The sequence below is a fragment of the Leptopilina boulardi genome, unplaced genomic scaffold (assembly GCF_019393585.1).
Source record: "Leptopilina boulardi isolate dan_hultmark-lab unplaced genomic scaffold, ZJU_Lbou_2.1 LbouV2_19, whole genome shotgun sequence".
Taxonomy (NCBI): Eukaryota; Metazoa; Arthropoda; class Insecta; order Hymenoptera; family Figitidae; genus Leptopilina; species Leptopilina boulardi.
This window is the reverse complement of record NW_026137740.1, coordinates 196,421-215,008: the sequence shown is the minus strand read 5'-3', so window position 1 is coordinate 215,008 and position 18,588 is coordinate 196,421. Positions and strand designations below refer to the sequence as shown.

At 29.9% G+C, this 18,588-nt stretch overlaps 2 protein-coding genes across 3 annotated transcripts in view; one reads left to right on the top strand and one right to left on the bottom strand.

Annotated features, from left to right (window-relative positions):
- The window catches only part of LOC127277891 (cadherin-23-like), a 102,791-nt gene that overhangs the window by 17,357 nt on the left and 66,846 nt on the right, over positions 1 to 18,588 (top strand). The window lies entirely within an intron of this gene.
- On the bottom strand, positions 10,362 to 12,123 carry LOC127277907 (neurogenin-3). The gene is made up of 2 exons (XM_051299353.1): positions 11,717 to 12,123; positions 10,362 to 11,337 (listed from the first exon to the last, which is right to left on the bottom strand). The coding sequence occupies exons 1-2, from the start codon at positions 11,897 to 11,899 to the stop codon at positions 10,774 to 10,776; spliced, it is 747 nt and encodes a 248-aa protein (XP_051155310.1). The 5' UTR covers positions 11,900 to 12,123; the 3' UTR covers positions 10,362 to 10,773.

Genomic DNA, 18,588 nt, shown 5'->3' with positions numbered 1-18,588 from the left:
AGGCAAGCGACGAACCACCCCCTTTCGTTTGGACTTGACTATATTATTATTTCATAACAATTGCACTGTTCGTTGGGGCAATAACTGTTATGTTACCCGACACGCTATGGTCGCTTGACTAACCTACGAATTATAGGTAGGATTAATTTTTAAACTTGACTTCTTATTTTAGTAAAAAATAAAAAAATAACACCTAACTCGCTATATTACAGTATTTATATTAATAATATTAAAATAATTTGTAAATATAATAAAACATAAATAATATTATCAATTGCAGTTTTTTGAGAAAAATTTAGAACAATAAAAAATGCTTTCAAATTTGAAAAATATGTAACATTGTAAAAATTGAAAATAGTTGAATGGAAAAAATTAAGATCATCATGAATTTCAAATTTCAAGAATATGAAAACTATTTTACTGTCACTGAAAGAAATTCAATAGCATTAGATGATAGAAATATAAGAAATCATGACAGAGGATTTGTTTGGAAATGAATGATACGAAAATCCCTAAGAAAAAAAGTCATTGAATTTTGTTTTCAATTAGAACATTCTAATGAAGTTATACCACCCAATGTGAAAATTTCTCGCGCGTATCTATTTATATATATGTATATAAAATAACTATAAAGCATAGCTTATTTAACTTGATACATTGGTTCTTATATATTTTGTAAAGAAATGGGATCACAGCCTTGACCACCCAAACATTTTTTTTTCTTGAGTGGAGCGTGTGCCCTTATTCTTTTACGGGCGTTTGAATCTTCTACGAGAAAAGCGGCTCCTTTGAAATAAGGATCGTGCGCCTGGTCGGAGATGTTGGTCAAAGCAATATATAACATATAGAACGAGGGGAAGGATTTTCGCGCTTTTGACCCCCTTTTTTTAAATTTCAACCTCTCATCTCGAATTTCAACCTCATTCACATGAAATTTATGAAAAGCTCCCAAAATTTATTTTCCTCAAAGTTGAGTTTATATTCCTAATTCTTAAAATTTATTTGGATCCCGCTTTTTAGTTTTAAATGTAAGAAGCAATTTATCAATTGGAGCGTATATATGAGAATAAATCTCACATACAGAGATTTTAACATTTATTTCAAATAGTTTAGGTAGTATTTCTTCATCTCTTTTAATTTTCTTGCTAGATAAAAAGTTCATAAAATTATTATTATTAACAATAATTAATAATTAAAAATAATAATAAGTAATGATTTTCGTTCTGTTTTGAATCAGTGACTGACTTTTTACCTGAGTTATTTTTAACTAATTTAAGTTTAAAGAGTATGAGAATACTCCAATTCCCATGAAATGGATATGTTGGCTTTATAATATGGAGTTAAAAAAAATCTTTATGCAAATATTGATGGATTTTGCGTGTCATATGAAATCAGATCACGTGTTAAATTAAGGCCTATGCGGAAAATTGAGTAATAATGATACTGTATGATAGTTCAATTATTATACTATGACCACTTGTCAATATATGATAAAATAGCGCACGTGCACTGAGACCACGAAGTTAGCTACACACGATCAATTTCACAACATCTTTGTTTGCAAAGGGTGCGTGCAAGACACGTGGCGAAGGCGTTGAAACTTATCTTCATATTCAAGCTATTGAGCTTCACACATGATAACACGTGTTGAGTGTCATATAAGCAACACGTGCTGACACTACAAAAAAATCAAATTCTTTACAAATAGATTTAAAACTAACCGCACCGGTAGAACGTTTAGTATAACATTTAAAACCATTTATTCAATGAAAAATGTATCGCCATTTTGAATTTTTCAAAAATAAACTTTAGATTCATAATCAGTAGTACTCCCAAGTAGTAATTTTCAAGAAATTAACTCAACTTTTTGAATTTCTAGTCGCCATACTGGCTCCGCCCTTTTTTCCTATACTAGCGGAAAAAGTACCATCATTAGTCACTAGTGTACAAATTTTGGGTTTTTCGTTCTAGTGGAAAAAGTAACATCTTGGCCCACTAGTGTACAAAGTATAAAATTATAAAATTTTTTTAATACATTGAGGTCAATGGAGGTATACATAAAATTTAACACACCGTTTAGTAGAGTAATAAATTTTTTATAGATGGATATAATATCTAACACCAAGTATTGTCATAATTTTTTTTCTTTTGTTATAACACTTTTTGAAGCACTCAAATTGTCACACGTCCACTTTCTTTTCATTGCATTGGTCATACAGATGCTATATCGATGTAAAAGTAAGCTTATTAATGACGAGAATTATTTTATTATATTATTTTTACTGCTCTATTTCACATAAGGTAAAGATCTTTGGATCATCATCATCATCATTGAATAATATGTGGTTTCGGTGAATAATCCTCGCACATTGCCTTACAAATAAGCAATACAATAATAAGGTACGTGTTGAGGCACGTGCTGGTCGCGTGCTTTTGATTACAATGATAGGTATATTTAAGGGTGCACTAAAATATGCGACATATATATATATATATATACATAGAACATATAGATTCTTCTACTAAAATATTTTCTCTCAATAATTGAGACTAACAAATTACTAATTTTAACTAATTTTAAACTACTAATTTATTTATTACAGTTTACTAATTGAGTATAGCAATTTTTTCTGTATGAATTAGTAGTTACTAATTGAGTGTAGTAATTTTGACTGTGGGAATTAGAAGTTTACTAATTAAGTATAGTAATTTTTACTGTACGAGTTAGTAGTTGTAATTCGTTTTTTCTTGTGTTTATTTAAAGGCGCATTTTTTATAAATTCTTGATGATTCCATTTTTCTAAAATATCGTACGCACTTTTTTTCTCATACACAAAAGCGGGAAGTGAAATCGATTTCCAATTTAGTCGCTAAACAGAATGGTATGACTAAATAGCTTTGAGTAGCATGAAATACTGTGCAAGCATTAAAATCAATTCACTATGGCTCTTGGTTTTCGACGGCTGTTGGTTATATGGGATTCAAAAATTTTCACCCTTAACCACACATCATGATGAAAAAACTTTCTTATGGCATTATTATTTCCATTACTATTTAAGTTCTGTACAGAATAAATAAATATCTTTTTTATTTATTTACATTTACATAAATTGAAAAATATATTTATTCAATTATTTATATTAATTAAAATCAATAAATATAAATAATTCTATATGTTAGACCATATATATAGGCAAGCTGTTCATTATAACAAAACGATAAGCTTATCTAATGTTATAATGCAGAGTTAATTAGAAGGGTAATAAAAAAAGAAGAGGAAAAAAAAGAAGCGCACCGGGTGCCGTTAACATCAGGTGTGACTTGTGTGTGAGAGATTTTATACAAAGATTAGAAGCAGAAAGTTACAGATATTTATAATGATATCTGATAGGAATTTTGAAAAAGACAAGCATCAGGCACGTGCGCATAACTTCCTCCTATATAGCGTGCATCAAAACGAAACGAGAACCATTAAAAATATAACGTTCATGTCTCATTAAATATTTCCATCCCTAAAGTATATTACATATACCCATATACGTAGTCTTCTTCTTATTATAGATGTTATATGATTTCCAAAGAAACAAATTAAAACGTTATTTCAAAAAAAGAAAAAAATTTTGGTTCTGGCATTTCGTGTTTAACATTGTGACTCTAGTTATTGCAACCAGAATTTTAATTATTTTAATCAGAATTCTAGTCAGCTTAACTAGAATGTACTGTTGAATATGGCCTAACTATAATTATTTTTAGTGTAAGAAACAAATTTATATATATAAATATCGATAAAGCGTTTTTCGTTCGTTTGAACGTTCGGAACTTGTAGAACATAATAAATATTTAATAGTCTTTTTTATATCAGATGGAACATAATGTATAGGCGTAACGACGATACTCTAAATAGACGCAGGTGTGAGACTTTTCATGAATTCAGATAAGATCTGAAAATGTAGATATTTAAATACACATATATCAGTATTTTATTTTTGAAGATGCGACATAAAAGAGAGTTTTCCCTATAGGAAATTAAACATTTTGAGAAAATAAAAATTATAATTTACTACTATATATTGTACTCGATCCTGTTTTAATTTCTTAAACCATGCATGAAAACGTAATAGAATATGATACGCATAATAAGACAACGATCCCCTTGTCTCGTGGCTTTCTCTTTTCTTTTAGTTTTAGTAATATTGAAAACCTGTAATTCGCGTGCCTAAAATTTCATTTTGAATCAATTTGTTTTCAAGCCAGTTAATTTTTGATAGGGTAAATTTTACAACAGCTCAAAAATGAGTAACGTTTCATTTTGAGTACAGATTTTCTTTCAATGATGTATGGATATATAAAAATGATTAAAAAAGTAAAATATTATAGTCATCGAACTTGAATGATGATTTAATTATTTTTCCGATAAAAAATAGAGAAACTCACGCTTTTTTTGCATAACGACTACTGCGCGGTTATACTGGTTTTCGATCTCGTCATTCTATGCCCAGGATATATAAGCGGGCATTCTTCAAGTAAATTATAGTCTTGAATGGCAGCACAGTAGGGGGTTGGTTGGCACGCGTATACAGTCAGCTACACCTGCCCCCATACACATCTGTCCCCATATATATCGCGAGTCAAACTTCAACATATATGATACACACATACGCACACACGTACAGTTATATCGTAGAGTGACTATAGTGCAGTTATTGTCGGGTTCCTGGTTCGTTGCTCCTCCACCAATCACCCCTCAATGTAATTTTTCCTCCATAGGTCCTTCGTGATTTCATTCTTATTGCTTTATAGAAAGAAGGACCCAACAGCGAAACTGAGAAACATATACCTATATATATTTTATATAGGGGTAAATGTACTCTGTATGGGTGACAACAATCACGCGTGAATTTATATTGACATTGGATATATGATTTTGCAAAGCAAAAGTGTCGGATGACCGCTCGTTTAAAATATATACGAGTATTTAAAGAAATGAAATTCAAGAATCTTGTGTATATAGATATATATATATTACTACACAAATATATATTAGAATCAGGTGATTCTGTTGTTTTAGTCAAGGGAAATTGAATTTTTGATCGCGTAAGAAAGGATGTTTTAGAATTGAGAATCAGGTCGAAATTCAGGTTTTATCTTTGATGGTTTCTGTCACAGGGTTCAGAATTTTCAGAACATGTTTCCTGTTTCTGATATATTAAAATTAAAAATTCTATTCTTTTATATAGTTTTAGAAAACAGTTTGCTTATTGCCTTCATTTCACTATAGTCTGCTACTCCCTTTTATTCAAATTGAACATATATCGATCTCATACAGAGAGAGAGAAGAGTTCTCTTAATCCTAAAGACAAATATTCCAATGGCTTTCCATATTTTGGCGTAGACAAGTAATATATGTGTACTTTCATTTATGAATTTGTGATCCTTTTTCTCTGTACTGGTATATATATATATATATGAGGAATATACGAATATATATATAGAGAATGGCATATAGAGGCCTTCGGGCATTGTTCGTGGTTTACCACAAAGGCCTGCAAATGCCAACTTACAATGAAAAGCTGAACAACAACCCCACGAAATCCACAACCTTATATTGCACGCAGGATCTAAACAGATGCAGAAATACGATGCTGTTTGATGTTTGACAAATTTTGATATTTTTCTCTATTTTTTGCCCGAGAATTCGTTAGCCTTTTTTTTATGTCGAACAGGTCTACTATGCTAGAGGAATATTAATTCATATAAGTAAATTTTTACCGAACTTTTCTGTTATTACATATACCATTTTCTTTTAACAGAATTTTTACTCACAAAATTTTTTTACTGGTAAAATTTGTATTTTGCCGAAACGTTATTTGACTGAGCTTTTCTTTTCACGAATTTGGCATATCAGTTTTTAAAAGTCAAAATTTGTTATAAAATTTAGCCGACATTTTAAATTTTGAAAATGATTTACATTTAGTGACACTAAAGATTCGGGAACAATACATCAAAATGTATACAATAAATTAGACAAACACAACTTTTGCCCATATTCGAATATAAGATTATATATTTTTGGCCCCTTATTTTTAGAAATTTTACCTCATTGTTAAAATCCGTCGCAATGACCGATAGGTGAATTTATGGGTTTAGCATCTCGAGATTAATAGTGACATAAGTCATAGTCGTTAATCATCGATTAAGTGCTCATCGATTGGTCAGGGCAATTTCACGAATTTTCGTGAATTAGGAAAATGTTCCCCTTATATTATAACCGGGTGCCTATATATAGTACGTATATATACTAGAAATCTATGGGGGGCACCAATGTCAGCCACCAGTATGTCACCATACAGACCAGCACCCCAGTACAATAAAATACGCGATCGATATGTGCACTCGACAAAAACGACATGGGATGATAAACTTGATAAAAGAGAAAATCACTGCGTCAAATCAAAGTTTTAAAACCTTTTTTCTACAATATTTATCTTCTTTGTATGGAGAATTCTATATACTCTTTTAGTATATGTTTCCATCAGTTATATTGTAACATCCCGATTTTTTTTATAATTAGAAAACAAACAAAATTTCTGAGACATATGAATTTCCCACAAAAAACAATGGTTAGAATTTTTTAAATAAAAAGTTGAGTAAAGAAAAATTCTGTAAAATAAAGATTTTAACTAATAATTTTTATTGAGAAATTCATGTATCCCAAAAATATTTGTATAACTTATATGTATAATTATATTATTGAAAAAATATGGATAAAATGAATTGTATTTTATTAGTTATATGAAATGTATTTTTCAAAAAAAAGAAGAAAAAATGAATCATCGTTTTATGAGACCCTTCTTTCGGGATGCATAATCGCAGCAGCAAAAACTGATTGAATTCCCCTAAAATCCAAAACCTTGGGCTCAAAGCCGTCTGTCGAACTTCCTATATATATGTGTACACATTTGATATATATCGTCATGAGCATAATAGTTCTCTATCGAAGCATTTAGCCATTTAGTATTATTGGCGAGATTTGGGGAAAAACGATCATCACGCGTATACTAACGGATTCGTCGCAGCTTGCACCTTGTTTGCAAATAGATCTTATATATTTAAAAATGAAACTCATCAAAATTAAATCCTAAGCATTTTATATCAGTATATCGAATTGAATTGTATTTTTTCTAAATTTTTTTCAAGTACACATTTTTTATATACAATTACAATTTTTATAGAAAACAAAATATTTTAATTTTAATATCTTATTCATTTTTATAATATTTGTGACGCGCTCTAAAGAAAGTGACGTCTAAGAAGTAAAAAAAAATATAAGTTATTTTTATAATAGATTAAAATGAAAATACACTAAGAGAATTTAGACAAAATATTTAATAAGAAATGATTTCGATTTTACATATTATTAAAAAAAGTAACTTTTAATCGTACATAAAACTATCATAAACATAACCTATAATTTTTTTGCTTATTAGGTCCTTTCTTTAAAGCGCAACACATTATATATATATAAATTGCATTTGTTTAGAAATATATTCAATGAATAGAATTTTCTGTTTAGAGAAAATATAGGAATGCATATGAAAATATAAGAGACTTGACAATAAAAAAACCCCTCAACTTTGAAGAGGATTTTATGCAACCATGAGGAAAATATTATCCTTCAATCGACGTCCTTTCGTCGTGTTATTTTGATAGAACGTTTTCCGTTGTTCTCAATTTGATCGAACGGTTCTAGAGTTCAGGAGAACCTATTTATTTTCCTAACGTTAAACCATATAGAGAGGGAACACACCCACCATATATAGCCCTTGTCACAAAAATGGCGACCTTCATCCTTATATACTCCTCATAACGGATCCAAAAGTATATTGTTCCATGCATTCAAACTTTTTAAATAAGCATTCAATGCGGAAGTTCGCTTCTTTTTCATTTTATTTTTTTTAATATCCGACCGGGTGTTCTTTTATTGCTTCGGTTAGGAATTTAAAAAAAAAGTAATAATAAATTTCTATTTATGTACAATATTTTTATTTTATTTATTTATTAAAATATTCTGTTTGTTTGTTTTTATTATTAATAAACGTGTTGTTTTAATAGTAGATTTAAAAAAAATTATTTCATGTTAGGTTCTTTAAATCAAAGAAATATTTTTGACATGCTTGTTGAAGAAAGGGCACTAAAGAGAAAAAAATTATAAATTATGTTTATGATAGTTTGGATAACTTTAAGATGGTACTTAAAACTATCATAAACATAACCTAATACAATATTTTGCTTCTTAGGTCATTTTCTTCAGAGCGTGTAACATTTAATCAATTTAAGTAAATGTTTGGTTCAGTTTATTAAATTTTTTTGTGTTAACAAAATTTTTCGTGTTTATTATTATTATTATTATTAGTGTATTGTAATTATATTATAGCAGTATAATAATTTGATTAACTAAAATTTATTAATTATATTTAAATAGTAGATTTATTTTTAAAAAATTGTTTAAATATTGTTAAATATTTGTTTTTAATTTGATATAAATGAATAAGAAATTTGAGCAAAATGTGAATGTGTGTGGGATTTTAATAGAAAATCATGTTAAATTTGTAATCTATAGGATTATAGTGGTAGGTGCAACTCAATTTGTGATGCATCTGGATCTATCGTGATTCTAACAAAAGACACGTGACCCTTATGGCACGTGCATTCGTTCATTCTATAGTCATTCTTGTAAAGTGAATTTGAAAATAATTTTACTGTTCCTATTTTTCCCCTATATAAATGTAACATAGTAATCTATTCCAAGAATTTTTTAAAAGTCAAAATGAAATAAAGTATCTAATTATAAGTCAATAATTGACAATTTTACACACAAATATCAATATTAAATATTTTCGTAAAATTCCCAATAAATTAAAACAATAACCCTACACGGAGAGAAATCTGCTGCGATTTGCGCATGAGCAAGTCCAAAGGAATATAGCTGGACACTTCCAAGCAAAAACCATAAGATTCCATCTGAATATCAGGTGAGACTCATACAATAATACCTCGCTCACTTAGGATTTTTGCTTGAAAGCGTCTGTTACTATATTCCTAAGGACATGCTCATGCGTAAATCGCACCAGATTTCTCTCCGTGTAATAAATTATAAAAATATATATTTGTAGAAGTAAAAAGAAATAAGAATTTTTGATGTAAAATATGATTTATTTTATTCAAAGTAGAAATTCTGTACAATATTTTCCCTGAATCGATCATTCCTTTTTTTTATAATAAGAGCACAATATGGGGGGTATAATTATTATTACTATACTAGGATACATTCTAAAAAATGTTTAACAAAAAATCTCTTTACGGTGAAAAAGAAAAACAATATGAGATCAGAAGTATCGAGATCAAACACTATGACTTATAATATATCACTGCGACTAGAACAAAGAGGAACCTAAAAAATCAATATAAAATTTATTAAAATTTTACGCTTACTAAAATAAAAATTATTCTCTAAAGCCCGCACAGTCTCAAAAAAATTGAATTATTTCTTATAAATAAAATCGAAGATTAAAAGACAAAGTTGACTTATTATAAATAATTATATTGAATCTTATTATCTTTATAATACAATATTTAAAATAGAGAATATTTTTCTTAAAACATTAGATAACAATATTCTTCATTTTTTTTAAAACTTATTCATATTTTTTTTTTACATTCTGTATAAAATTATTGTAGTTGAACATATATTGGCGACGTTATATTCCTAAATATGAATTAGTGAAAATTTTAACTAATATGTAATTAGTGTCTGATTTTTTGCTGTAATGAATTAGTTCATTTTTTATTTTTTCAATTTTATACTTCTTTTGTTTTTTTAGGTTTTTTATTTTTTTTAAAGCAAAATATTAGTCACTAATTCAAATTAGTCACAGTTTTTCCTAATTACTACTAAAAGGCCTATATTCCATTACAAATATACATTATTTTAAAGTATTTCGATTGATAATTATAATCGACACTCTAATTTTATTTCAATAATTAGAAATTTAAATTAGTCTTTTGTTTTGCATTTTTTTTATATGATATTGCATACAAGATATATACTAGTACAATACAGTACAACTTTTAGTATGATTTTATTATTAAAATTTTTTCTTTGAAAATTTATCTTTTATATACGATTTTTCACATCCTTTGGGATAAAATTTTTAATTAAATTAAAAAATTGATTTTATTTATAATTTATCTTTATATAATATTATTTTTTATCTTCTTAAGCTATTAAAAAATTGATCCTTTCACTTTTCAATATAGTAATATATAATCATTTTACAAATATTTATAAGTAAAAAATATATATCTATATCTTGATTATATAAAACTTTATGTACATTTCTTACTATTATAGAAATACTTATTGGACATTTGAACTTTAAGGATTTTAAATATATCTTCAATCCTGCACCTTTACAATTTCTAATCACTTTTATACATACTAAACAGTTTATTATTGTTCGTTACACTGAATTTAGAAAAGAAATTTTTTTAAATGAATCAAACATTTGTCTAAATTGATTAAATAAATTTGATTTTGAATTGTTTTCATTTATATCAAAATAATTGAGAGTAATTAATTCTGTGAAACCAAATATTTGATCGATTCAATCAAACTGATTTTCAGCTACATGTCAAATAAAAAATGGAAAATTTGTTGATTATTGCAACGCAAGAATAATAAATAAATAAATAAAATTCGTAGAAAAAATAATTCTAAAGACATTGATACATTCCCTGATGTTGCACATGATGATGATGATGATTAAGATTAAGATGATGATGGTGATGGTGATGATTATGTTGATTTATAGGAATTTGTTGATTATTATACATTCTTTGGTCATAGCATGTTTGATATTGTATCGGTGGACTAACACTACTACTTTGATCACTATAACAATCGTATTCTTGCCATTCGGGCATAAATCTTTCCTGTGGATAAGGAAATGTTGAATGTGTTGGTCCCAATCTTTTTTGTGCAGCAACAGCACAACTTCCTGTCGATGATGTTATCATATTCCCACTATCACTGATACTAACAGTCACATTGCCAACATTAACTGTTATTTCGCCACTTTCTGCATTGCCCAATGTTTGTGATAATGCCCAAATATAATTGTGAGCAAAACGTAGTGTTTCAATTTTTGTTAATTTTGTGTCCTCCGGAAATGTTGGTAGCGTCATTCTTAGCTTCTCCAATGCATCATTCAACGTATGCATCCTGTGTCGTTCACGATCATTTGCTTTTATTCGACGATTTCTTTTCAATTTCAGCACCTGCACAATAAAAGAGACGCATTCTTATTATTATTTTTATTTTATTATTGCCATTATTATTAGTTTATTTTTATTATTATTAGTATACAGGTGTGCTTGAGTCAATCAAAATTTTGTTTGGTTTTAATAAAAAAATTTGGTTCACTTTTTTTCTTTGATTGGAAAAATTTACTTAAACCAAACATTTAATTAATTGAATTAATAATAATTTTTAAATATTTAAATTAAATAAATAATTTAACGAAATTTGTTTAAAACAATAAAAAAAACAAAATTTTATTTAATTATTATAATTTAAAAAATAAAAAAAGGAAATTTTAAAACTACCTTTGTAAATGATAATTAAAAAATATTTTTTTTTAATAAAAATAATAGTTACCTGTGTTGGACTCTTGCAACGTGTATTACGAGTCTTTTTTCTTCGTTCTTCTTTAATTGGCGTAAATAAATCGGCCGCATTTTCGTGTTTAGGAGATTCATAACTGACATCAAATCCAGAATCCGAAGAACTGGATAATTCGTCAAAACCTCCTTCACTACAGTATGAGTACTCAGAAGACATTTTTTTTCTATTAATTTTGCTTGTTGTGATTTCAACACTTTTTTTTAATTGCACTTTGTTTTTAGTTTTATTGCAAATTTTTTTTGTATGTTAAAAAATCCAATTTTTAAACAAAATTTACAACCTTTGAGAAACTCTGTTTTTAATTTGTTAGACTCAACGGCATTTTTGAGTGAAAAAAACACTGGTATAAATTTAAAAACGCATTACCGAACCTCACGGGGTACAAATTCAAACTGTACCGGTGCCAAGGGTTCAGGGAACATATATACCACACCGTTTGGAGGGTTTTTTACCCCCACTCTATCTCTCTCGTAGAACTGAAGAATTCACCCCATATCTCCGCCCTCATTCCCCACTTCCTGGTACACAAGACGCGTGCCATGCTTGTTAGAGGATTAGAGGTTTCGAGGGTGATTAAACCGCTTTTCAATTTTTTACTTATGAAAACTATGCCTGTTCAATTGTTTCAAAGCAAGAAAAATGCATTTAAATACTGCTTATGAACAAATGATCAATTATTTAATGAATAAATACAAATTTAATAATAATTATTATTATATAAAAATACATTTCACTAAAAAAAAAATTAATTCAAAAATAATCAATTATTACTATATTATCTAATAAATATTTATTATTTGAATTAATTTTTTCCATTACGTTACACTGTGCAACATTGAATAATAATAGAAAATTTGAAAATAAACAATATAAATAAAAAATTAAAAAATAGAAAGAAAAATGCGTAGCTAAAAAAATTCTAAGAGAAGGAGTGTTATTTATTATAATAATAAATAAATAAAAAGACAATAATACATTAATAATAAATAGATGATAATAAAAATAAAAAATTGTGCAGAAAATGGTGCGGCAGTAAATCGGTAAAACAAGAATCAAAATTGAGGGGTGTGTTTTCTACAGATTTCTCCTTCTTCTTTGTCTTCTCTCTTTTTAACAAATTGTCAATCTCAGAGAACTAAGGATCTCTTGTTTCTTCTTGGAAACAAAAGTTTATAATTCCTTGACACTAAAGTGTGAAAAAATTAGGTTCACCATATATGAACGCTTTTCCTTTATACCTGCAAATGAAATGGGTTCCGCCCCTCTCGAGAAGTAGAAGCGATGCAATGCAAAATTTCAAAAGCGGTCTCGCTTTTTTGATGCTTCACGAGCCTGCCAATTATTTTTTTCGCCTCATGTCAGATGTAGAAACGCCCTTGTTAAAACTGTTATATGTAGTAAAGCTCTGATTAATGTTGTCCTTATGTATATACATTTAGTTATATAACACTCTTTTGACTTATGGAAAGCAGTTCTTCTTTTCTTCTAAATAATGACTACATATATATATATATATATATATATATATATATATATATATATACGTTTGTCTTTTACTTTGAAACCATTTTTTTTTGAATTATTAAAGATTATTTATCGCATATATCACGCGGCATTGCATCCAAAAAGAAAAAAAAATTATTTTAAAAATTATCTTAAATTTAATTAAACCTTAAAGTAAGGCAAATTTTATACAAAAACAACACAAAGGAGTTTTTTATTTCAACAAAATATAATTTATATTAAAATAAAAACAAAACTAAATTGAACTGGTTTTGAGGCGCACTAAGAAATTCGTATTTTTTAAAAAATCGGGAATACTATCAAAGTTTAAACCCGGGAGTCTTGAACAACAAATGTATGGCGCACTTTTTGATTGGTCCAGCGGATGCTGAGCCACACTCAGATAAATTTTTTTAAAAATTTCGAAAAACTAAATTTGCGAGATAATCGTTCGGGAATACCACCAATAAAATAGGGAAAAAGTTTCGAACAAAAAATTTATGGCGCACTTTTTGATTGGTCCAGCGGATGCTGAGCTACACTCAAAAATATTTTGGAAAAATTTTCGAAAAAAAAAATTTGCAAGATAATCGATTCGGAATACCACCACAGTAATTAGAAGAAAGTTCTGAACAAAAAATGTATGGCGCACTTTTTGATTGGTCCAGCGGATGCTGAGCTACACTCAAAAATATTTCGGAAAAATTTTCGAAAAATTAAATTCGCAAGATAATCGTTCGGGAATACCGCCAAATTCTTTAGCAAAAAGTAGCGAACAAAAAATGTATGGCGCACTTTTTGATTGGTCCAGCGGATGCTGAGCTACAGTTGAAAATAAATTCGGAAAAAATTTCGAAAAAATTAATTTGCGAGATAATCGTTCCGGAATACCACAAATAAAAAAGGTAAAAAGTTTCGAACAAAAAATGTATGGCGCACTTTTTGATTGGTCCAGCGGATGCTGAGCTACAGTTGAAAATAAATTCCGGAAAAATTTCGAAAAAATAAATTTGCGAGATAATTGGTCAGAAATACCACCAAATTCTTAACCCGGGAGTCTCGAACAAAAAATGTATGGCGCACTTTTTGATTGGTCCAGCGGATGCTGAGCTACACTCAAAAATATTTTGGAAAAATTTTCGAAAAATTAAATTCGCAAGATAATCGTTCGGGAATACCGCCAAATTCTTTAGCAAAAAGTAGCGAACAAAAAATGTATGGCGCACTTTTTGATTGGTCCAGCGGATGCTGAGCTACAGTTGAAAATAAATTCGGAAAAAATTTCGAAAAAATAAATTTGCGAGATAATCGTTCCGGAATACCACCAATAAAATAGGGAAAAAGTTTCGAACAAAAAATGTATGGCGCACTTTTTGATTGGTCCAGCGGATGCTGAGCTACACTCAAAAATATTTTGGAAAAATTTTCGAAAAAAAAAATTTGCAAGATAATCGATTCGGAATACCACCACAGTAATTAGAAGAAAGTTCTGAACAAAAAATGTATGGCGCACTTTTTGATTGGTCCAGCGGATGCTGAGCTACACTCAAAAATATTTCGGAAAAATTTTCGAAAAATTAAATTCGCAAGATAATCGTTCGGGAATACCGCCAAATTCTTTAGCAAAAAGTAGCGAACAAAAAATGTATGGCGCACTTTTTGATTGGTCCAGCGGATGCTGAGCTACAGTTGAAAATAAATTCGGGAAAAATTTCGAAAAAATAAATTTGCGATATAATTGGTCGGGAATACCACCAAATTCTTAACCCGGGAGTCTCGAACAAAAAATGTATGGCGCACTTTTTGATTGGTCCAGCGGATGCTGTGCTACACTCAAAAATATTTTGGAAAAATTTTCGAAAAATTAAATTTGCGAGATAATCGATCGGGAATACCGCCAAATTCTTTAGCAAAAAGTAGCGAACAAAAAATGTATGGCGCACTTTTTGATTGGTCCAGCGGATGCTGAGCTACAGTTAAAAATAAATTCGGAAAAAATTTCGAAAAAATAAATTTGCGAGATAATCGTTCCGGAATACCACCAATAAAATAGGGAAAAAGTTTCGAACAAAAAATGTATGGCGCACTTTTTGATTGGTCCAGCGGATGCTGAGCTACACTCAAAAATATTTTGGAAAAATTTTCGAAAAAAAAAATTTGCAAGATAATCGATTCGGAATACCACCACAGTAATTAGAAGAAAGTTCTGAACAAAAAATGTATGGCGCACTTTTTGATTGGTCCAGCGGATGCTGAGCTACACTCAAAAATATTTTGGAAAAATTTTCGAAAAAAAAATTTGCAAGATAATCGATTCGGAATACCACCACAGTAATTAGAAGAAAGTTCTGAACAAAAAATGTATGGCGCACTTTTCGATTGGTCCAGCGGATGCTGAGCTACAGTTGAAAATAAATTCGGGAAAAATTTCGAAAAAATAAATTTGCGATATAATTGGTCGGGAATACCACCAAATTCTTAACCCGGGAGTCTCGAACAAAAAATGTATGGCGCACTTTTTGATTGGTCCAGCGGATGCTGTGCTACACTCAAAAATATTTTGGAAAAATTTTCGAAAAATTAAATTTGCGAGATAATCGATCGGGAATACCGCCAAATTCTTTAGCAAAAAGTAGCGAACAAAAAATGTATGGCGCACTTTTTGATTGGTCCAGCGGATGCTGAGCTACAGTTAAAAATAAATTCGGAAAAAATTTCGAAAAAATAAATTTGCGAGATAATCGTTCCGGAATACCACCAATAAAATAGGGAAAAAGTTTCGAACAAAAAATGTATGGCGCACTTTTTGATTGGTCCAGCGGATGCTGAGCTACACTCAAAAATATTTTGGAAAAATTTTCGAAAAAAAAAATTTGCAAGATAATCGATTCGGAATACCACCACAGTAATTAGAAGAAAGTTCTGAACAAAAAATGTATGGCGCACTTTTTGATTGGTCCAGCGGATGCTGAGCTACACTCAAAAATATTTTGGAAAAATTTTCGAAAAATTAAATTCGCAAGATAATCGTTCGGGAATACCGCCAAATTCTTTAGCAAAAAGTAGCGAACAAAAAATGTATGGCGCACTTTTTGATTGGTCCAGCGGATGCTGAGCTACAGTTGAAAATAAATTCGGGAAAAATTTCGAAAAAATAAATTTGCGATATAATTGGTCGGGAATACCACCAAATTCTTAACCCGGGAGTCTCGAACAAAAAATGTATGGCGCACTTTTTGATTGGTCCAGCGGATGCTGTGCTACACTCAAAAATATTTTGGAAAAATTTTCGAAAAATTAAATTTGCGAGATAATCGATCGGGAATACCGCCAAATTCTTTAGCAAAAAGTAGCGAACAAAAAATGTATGGCGCACTTTTTGATTGGTCCAGCGGATGCTGAGCTACAGTTAAAAATAAATTCGGAAAAAATTTCGAAAAAATAAATTTGCGAGATAATCGTTCCGGAATACCACCAATAAAATAGGGAAAAAGTTTCGAACAAAAAATGTATGGCGCACTTTTTGATTGGTCCAGCGGATGCTGAGCTACACTCAAAAATATTTTGGAAAAATTTTCGAAAAAAAAAATTTGCAAGATAATCGATTCGGAATACCACCACAGTAATTAGAAGAAAGTTCTGAACAAAAAATGTATGGCGCACTTTTTGATTGGTCCAGCGGATGCTGAGCTACACTCAAAAATATTTTGGAAAAATTTTCGAAAAATTAAATTCGCAAGATAATCGTTCGGGAATACCGCCAAATTCTTTAGCAAAAAGTAGCGAACAAAAAATGTATGGCGCACTTTTTGATTGGTCCAGCGGATGCTGAGCTACAGTTGAAAATAAATTCGGGAAAAATTTCGAAAAAATAAATTTGCGAGATAATTGGTCGGAAATACCACCAAATTCTTAACCCGGGAGTCTCGAACAAAAAATGTATGGCGCACTTTTTGATTGGTCCAGCGGATGCTGAGCTACACTCAAAAATATTTTGGAAAAATTTTCGAAAAATTAAATTCGCAAGATAATCGTTCGGGAATACCGCCAAATTCTTTAGCAAAAAGTAGCGAACAAAAAATGTATGGCGCACTTTTTGATTGGTCCAGCGGATGCTGAGCTACAGTTGAAAATAAATTCGGGAAAAATTTCGAAAAAATAAATTTGCGATATAATTGGTCGGGAATACCACCAAATTTTTAACCCGGGAGTCTCGAACAAAAAATGTATGGCGCACTTTTTGATTGGTCCAGCGGATGCTGAGCTACACTCAAAAATATTTTGGAAAAATTTTCGAAAAAAAAAATTTGCAAGATAATCGATTCGGAATACCACCACAGTAATTAGAAGAAAGTTCTGAACAAAAAATGTATGGCGCACTTTTTGATTGGTCCAGCGGATGCTGAGCTACACTCAAAAATATTTTGGAAAAATTTTCGAAAAATTAAATTCGCAAGATAATCGTTCAGGAATACCGCCAAATTCTTTAGCAAAAAGTAGCGAACAAAAAATGTATGGCGCACTTTTTGATTGGTCCAGCGGATGCTGAGCTACAGTTGAAAATAAATTCGGGAAATATTTCGAAAAAATAAATTTGCGATATAATTGGTCGGGAATACCACCAAATTCTTAACCCGGGAGTCTCGAACAAAAAATGTATGGCGCACTTTTCGATTGGTCCAGCGGATGCTGAGCTACACTCAAAAATATTGTGGAAAAATTTTCGAAAAATTAAATTCGCAAGATAATCGTTCGGGAATACCGCCAAATTCTTTAGCAAAAAGTAGCGAACAAAAAATGTATGGCGCACTTTTTGATTGGTCCAGCGGATGCTGAGCTACAGTTGAAAATAAATTCGGGAAAAATTTCGAAAAAATAAATTTGCGATATAATTGGTCGGGAATACCACCAAATTCTTAACCCGGGAGTCTCGAACAAAAAATGTATGGCGCACTTTTTGATTGGTCCAGCGGATGCTGTGCTACACTCAAAAATATTTTGGAAAAATTTTCGAAAAATTAAATTTGCGAGATAATCGATCGGGAATACCGCCAAATTCTTTAGCAAAAAGTAGCGAACAAAAAATGTATGGCGCACTTTTTGATTGGTCCAGCGGATGCTGAGCTACAGTTAAAAATAAATTCGGAAAAAATTTCGAAAAAATAAATTTGCGAGATAATCGTTCCGGAATACCACCAATAAAATAGGGAAAAAGTTTCGAACAAAAAATGTATGGCGCACTTTTTGATTGGTCCAGCGGATGCTGAGCTACACTCAAAAATATTTTGGAAAAATTTTCGAAAAAAAAAATTTGCAAGATAATCGATTCGGAATACCACCAC

Bases quoted from the DNA above. Each gene is read 5' to 3' on its own strand.
- LOC127277907 (XM_051299353.1), bottom strand. From the start codon at position 11,899: ATGTCTTCTGAGTACTCATACTGTAGTGAAGGAGGTTTTGACGAATTA. The intron at 11,338-11,716 runs GTAACTATTATT...TTTATTGTGCAG, and splicing joins GTTGCAAGAGTCCAACACAG to GTGCTGAAATTGAAAAGAAA.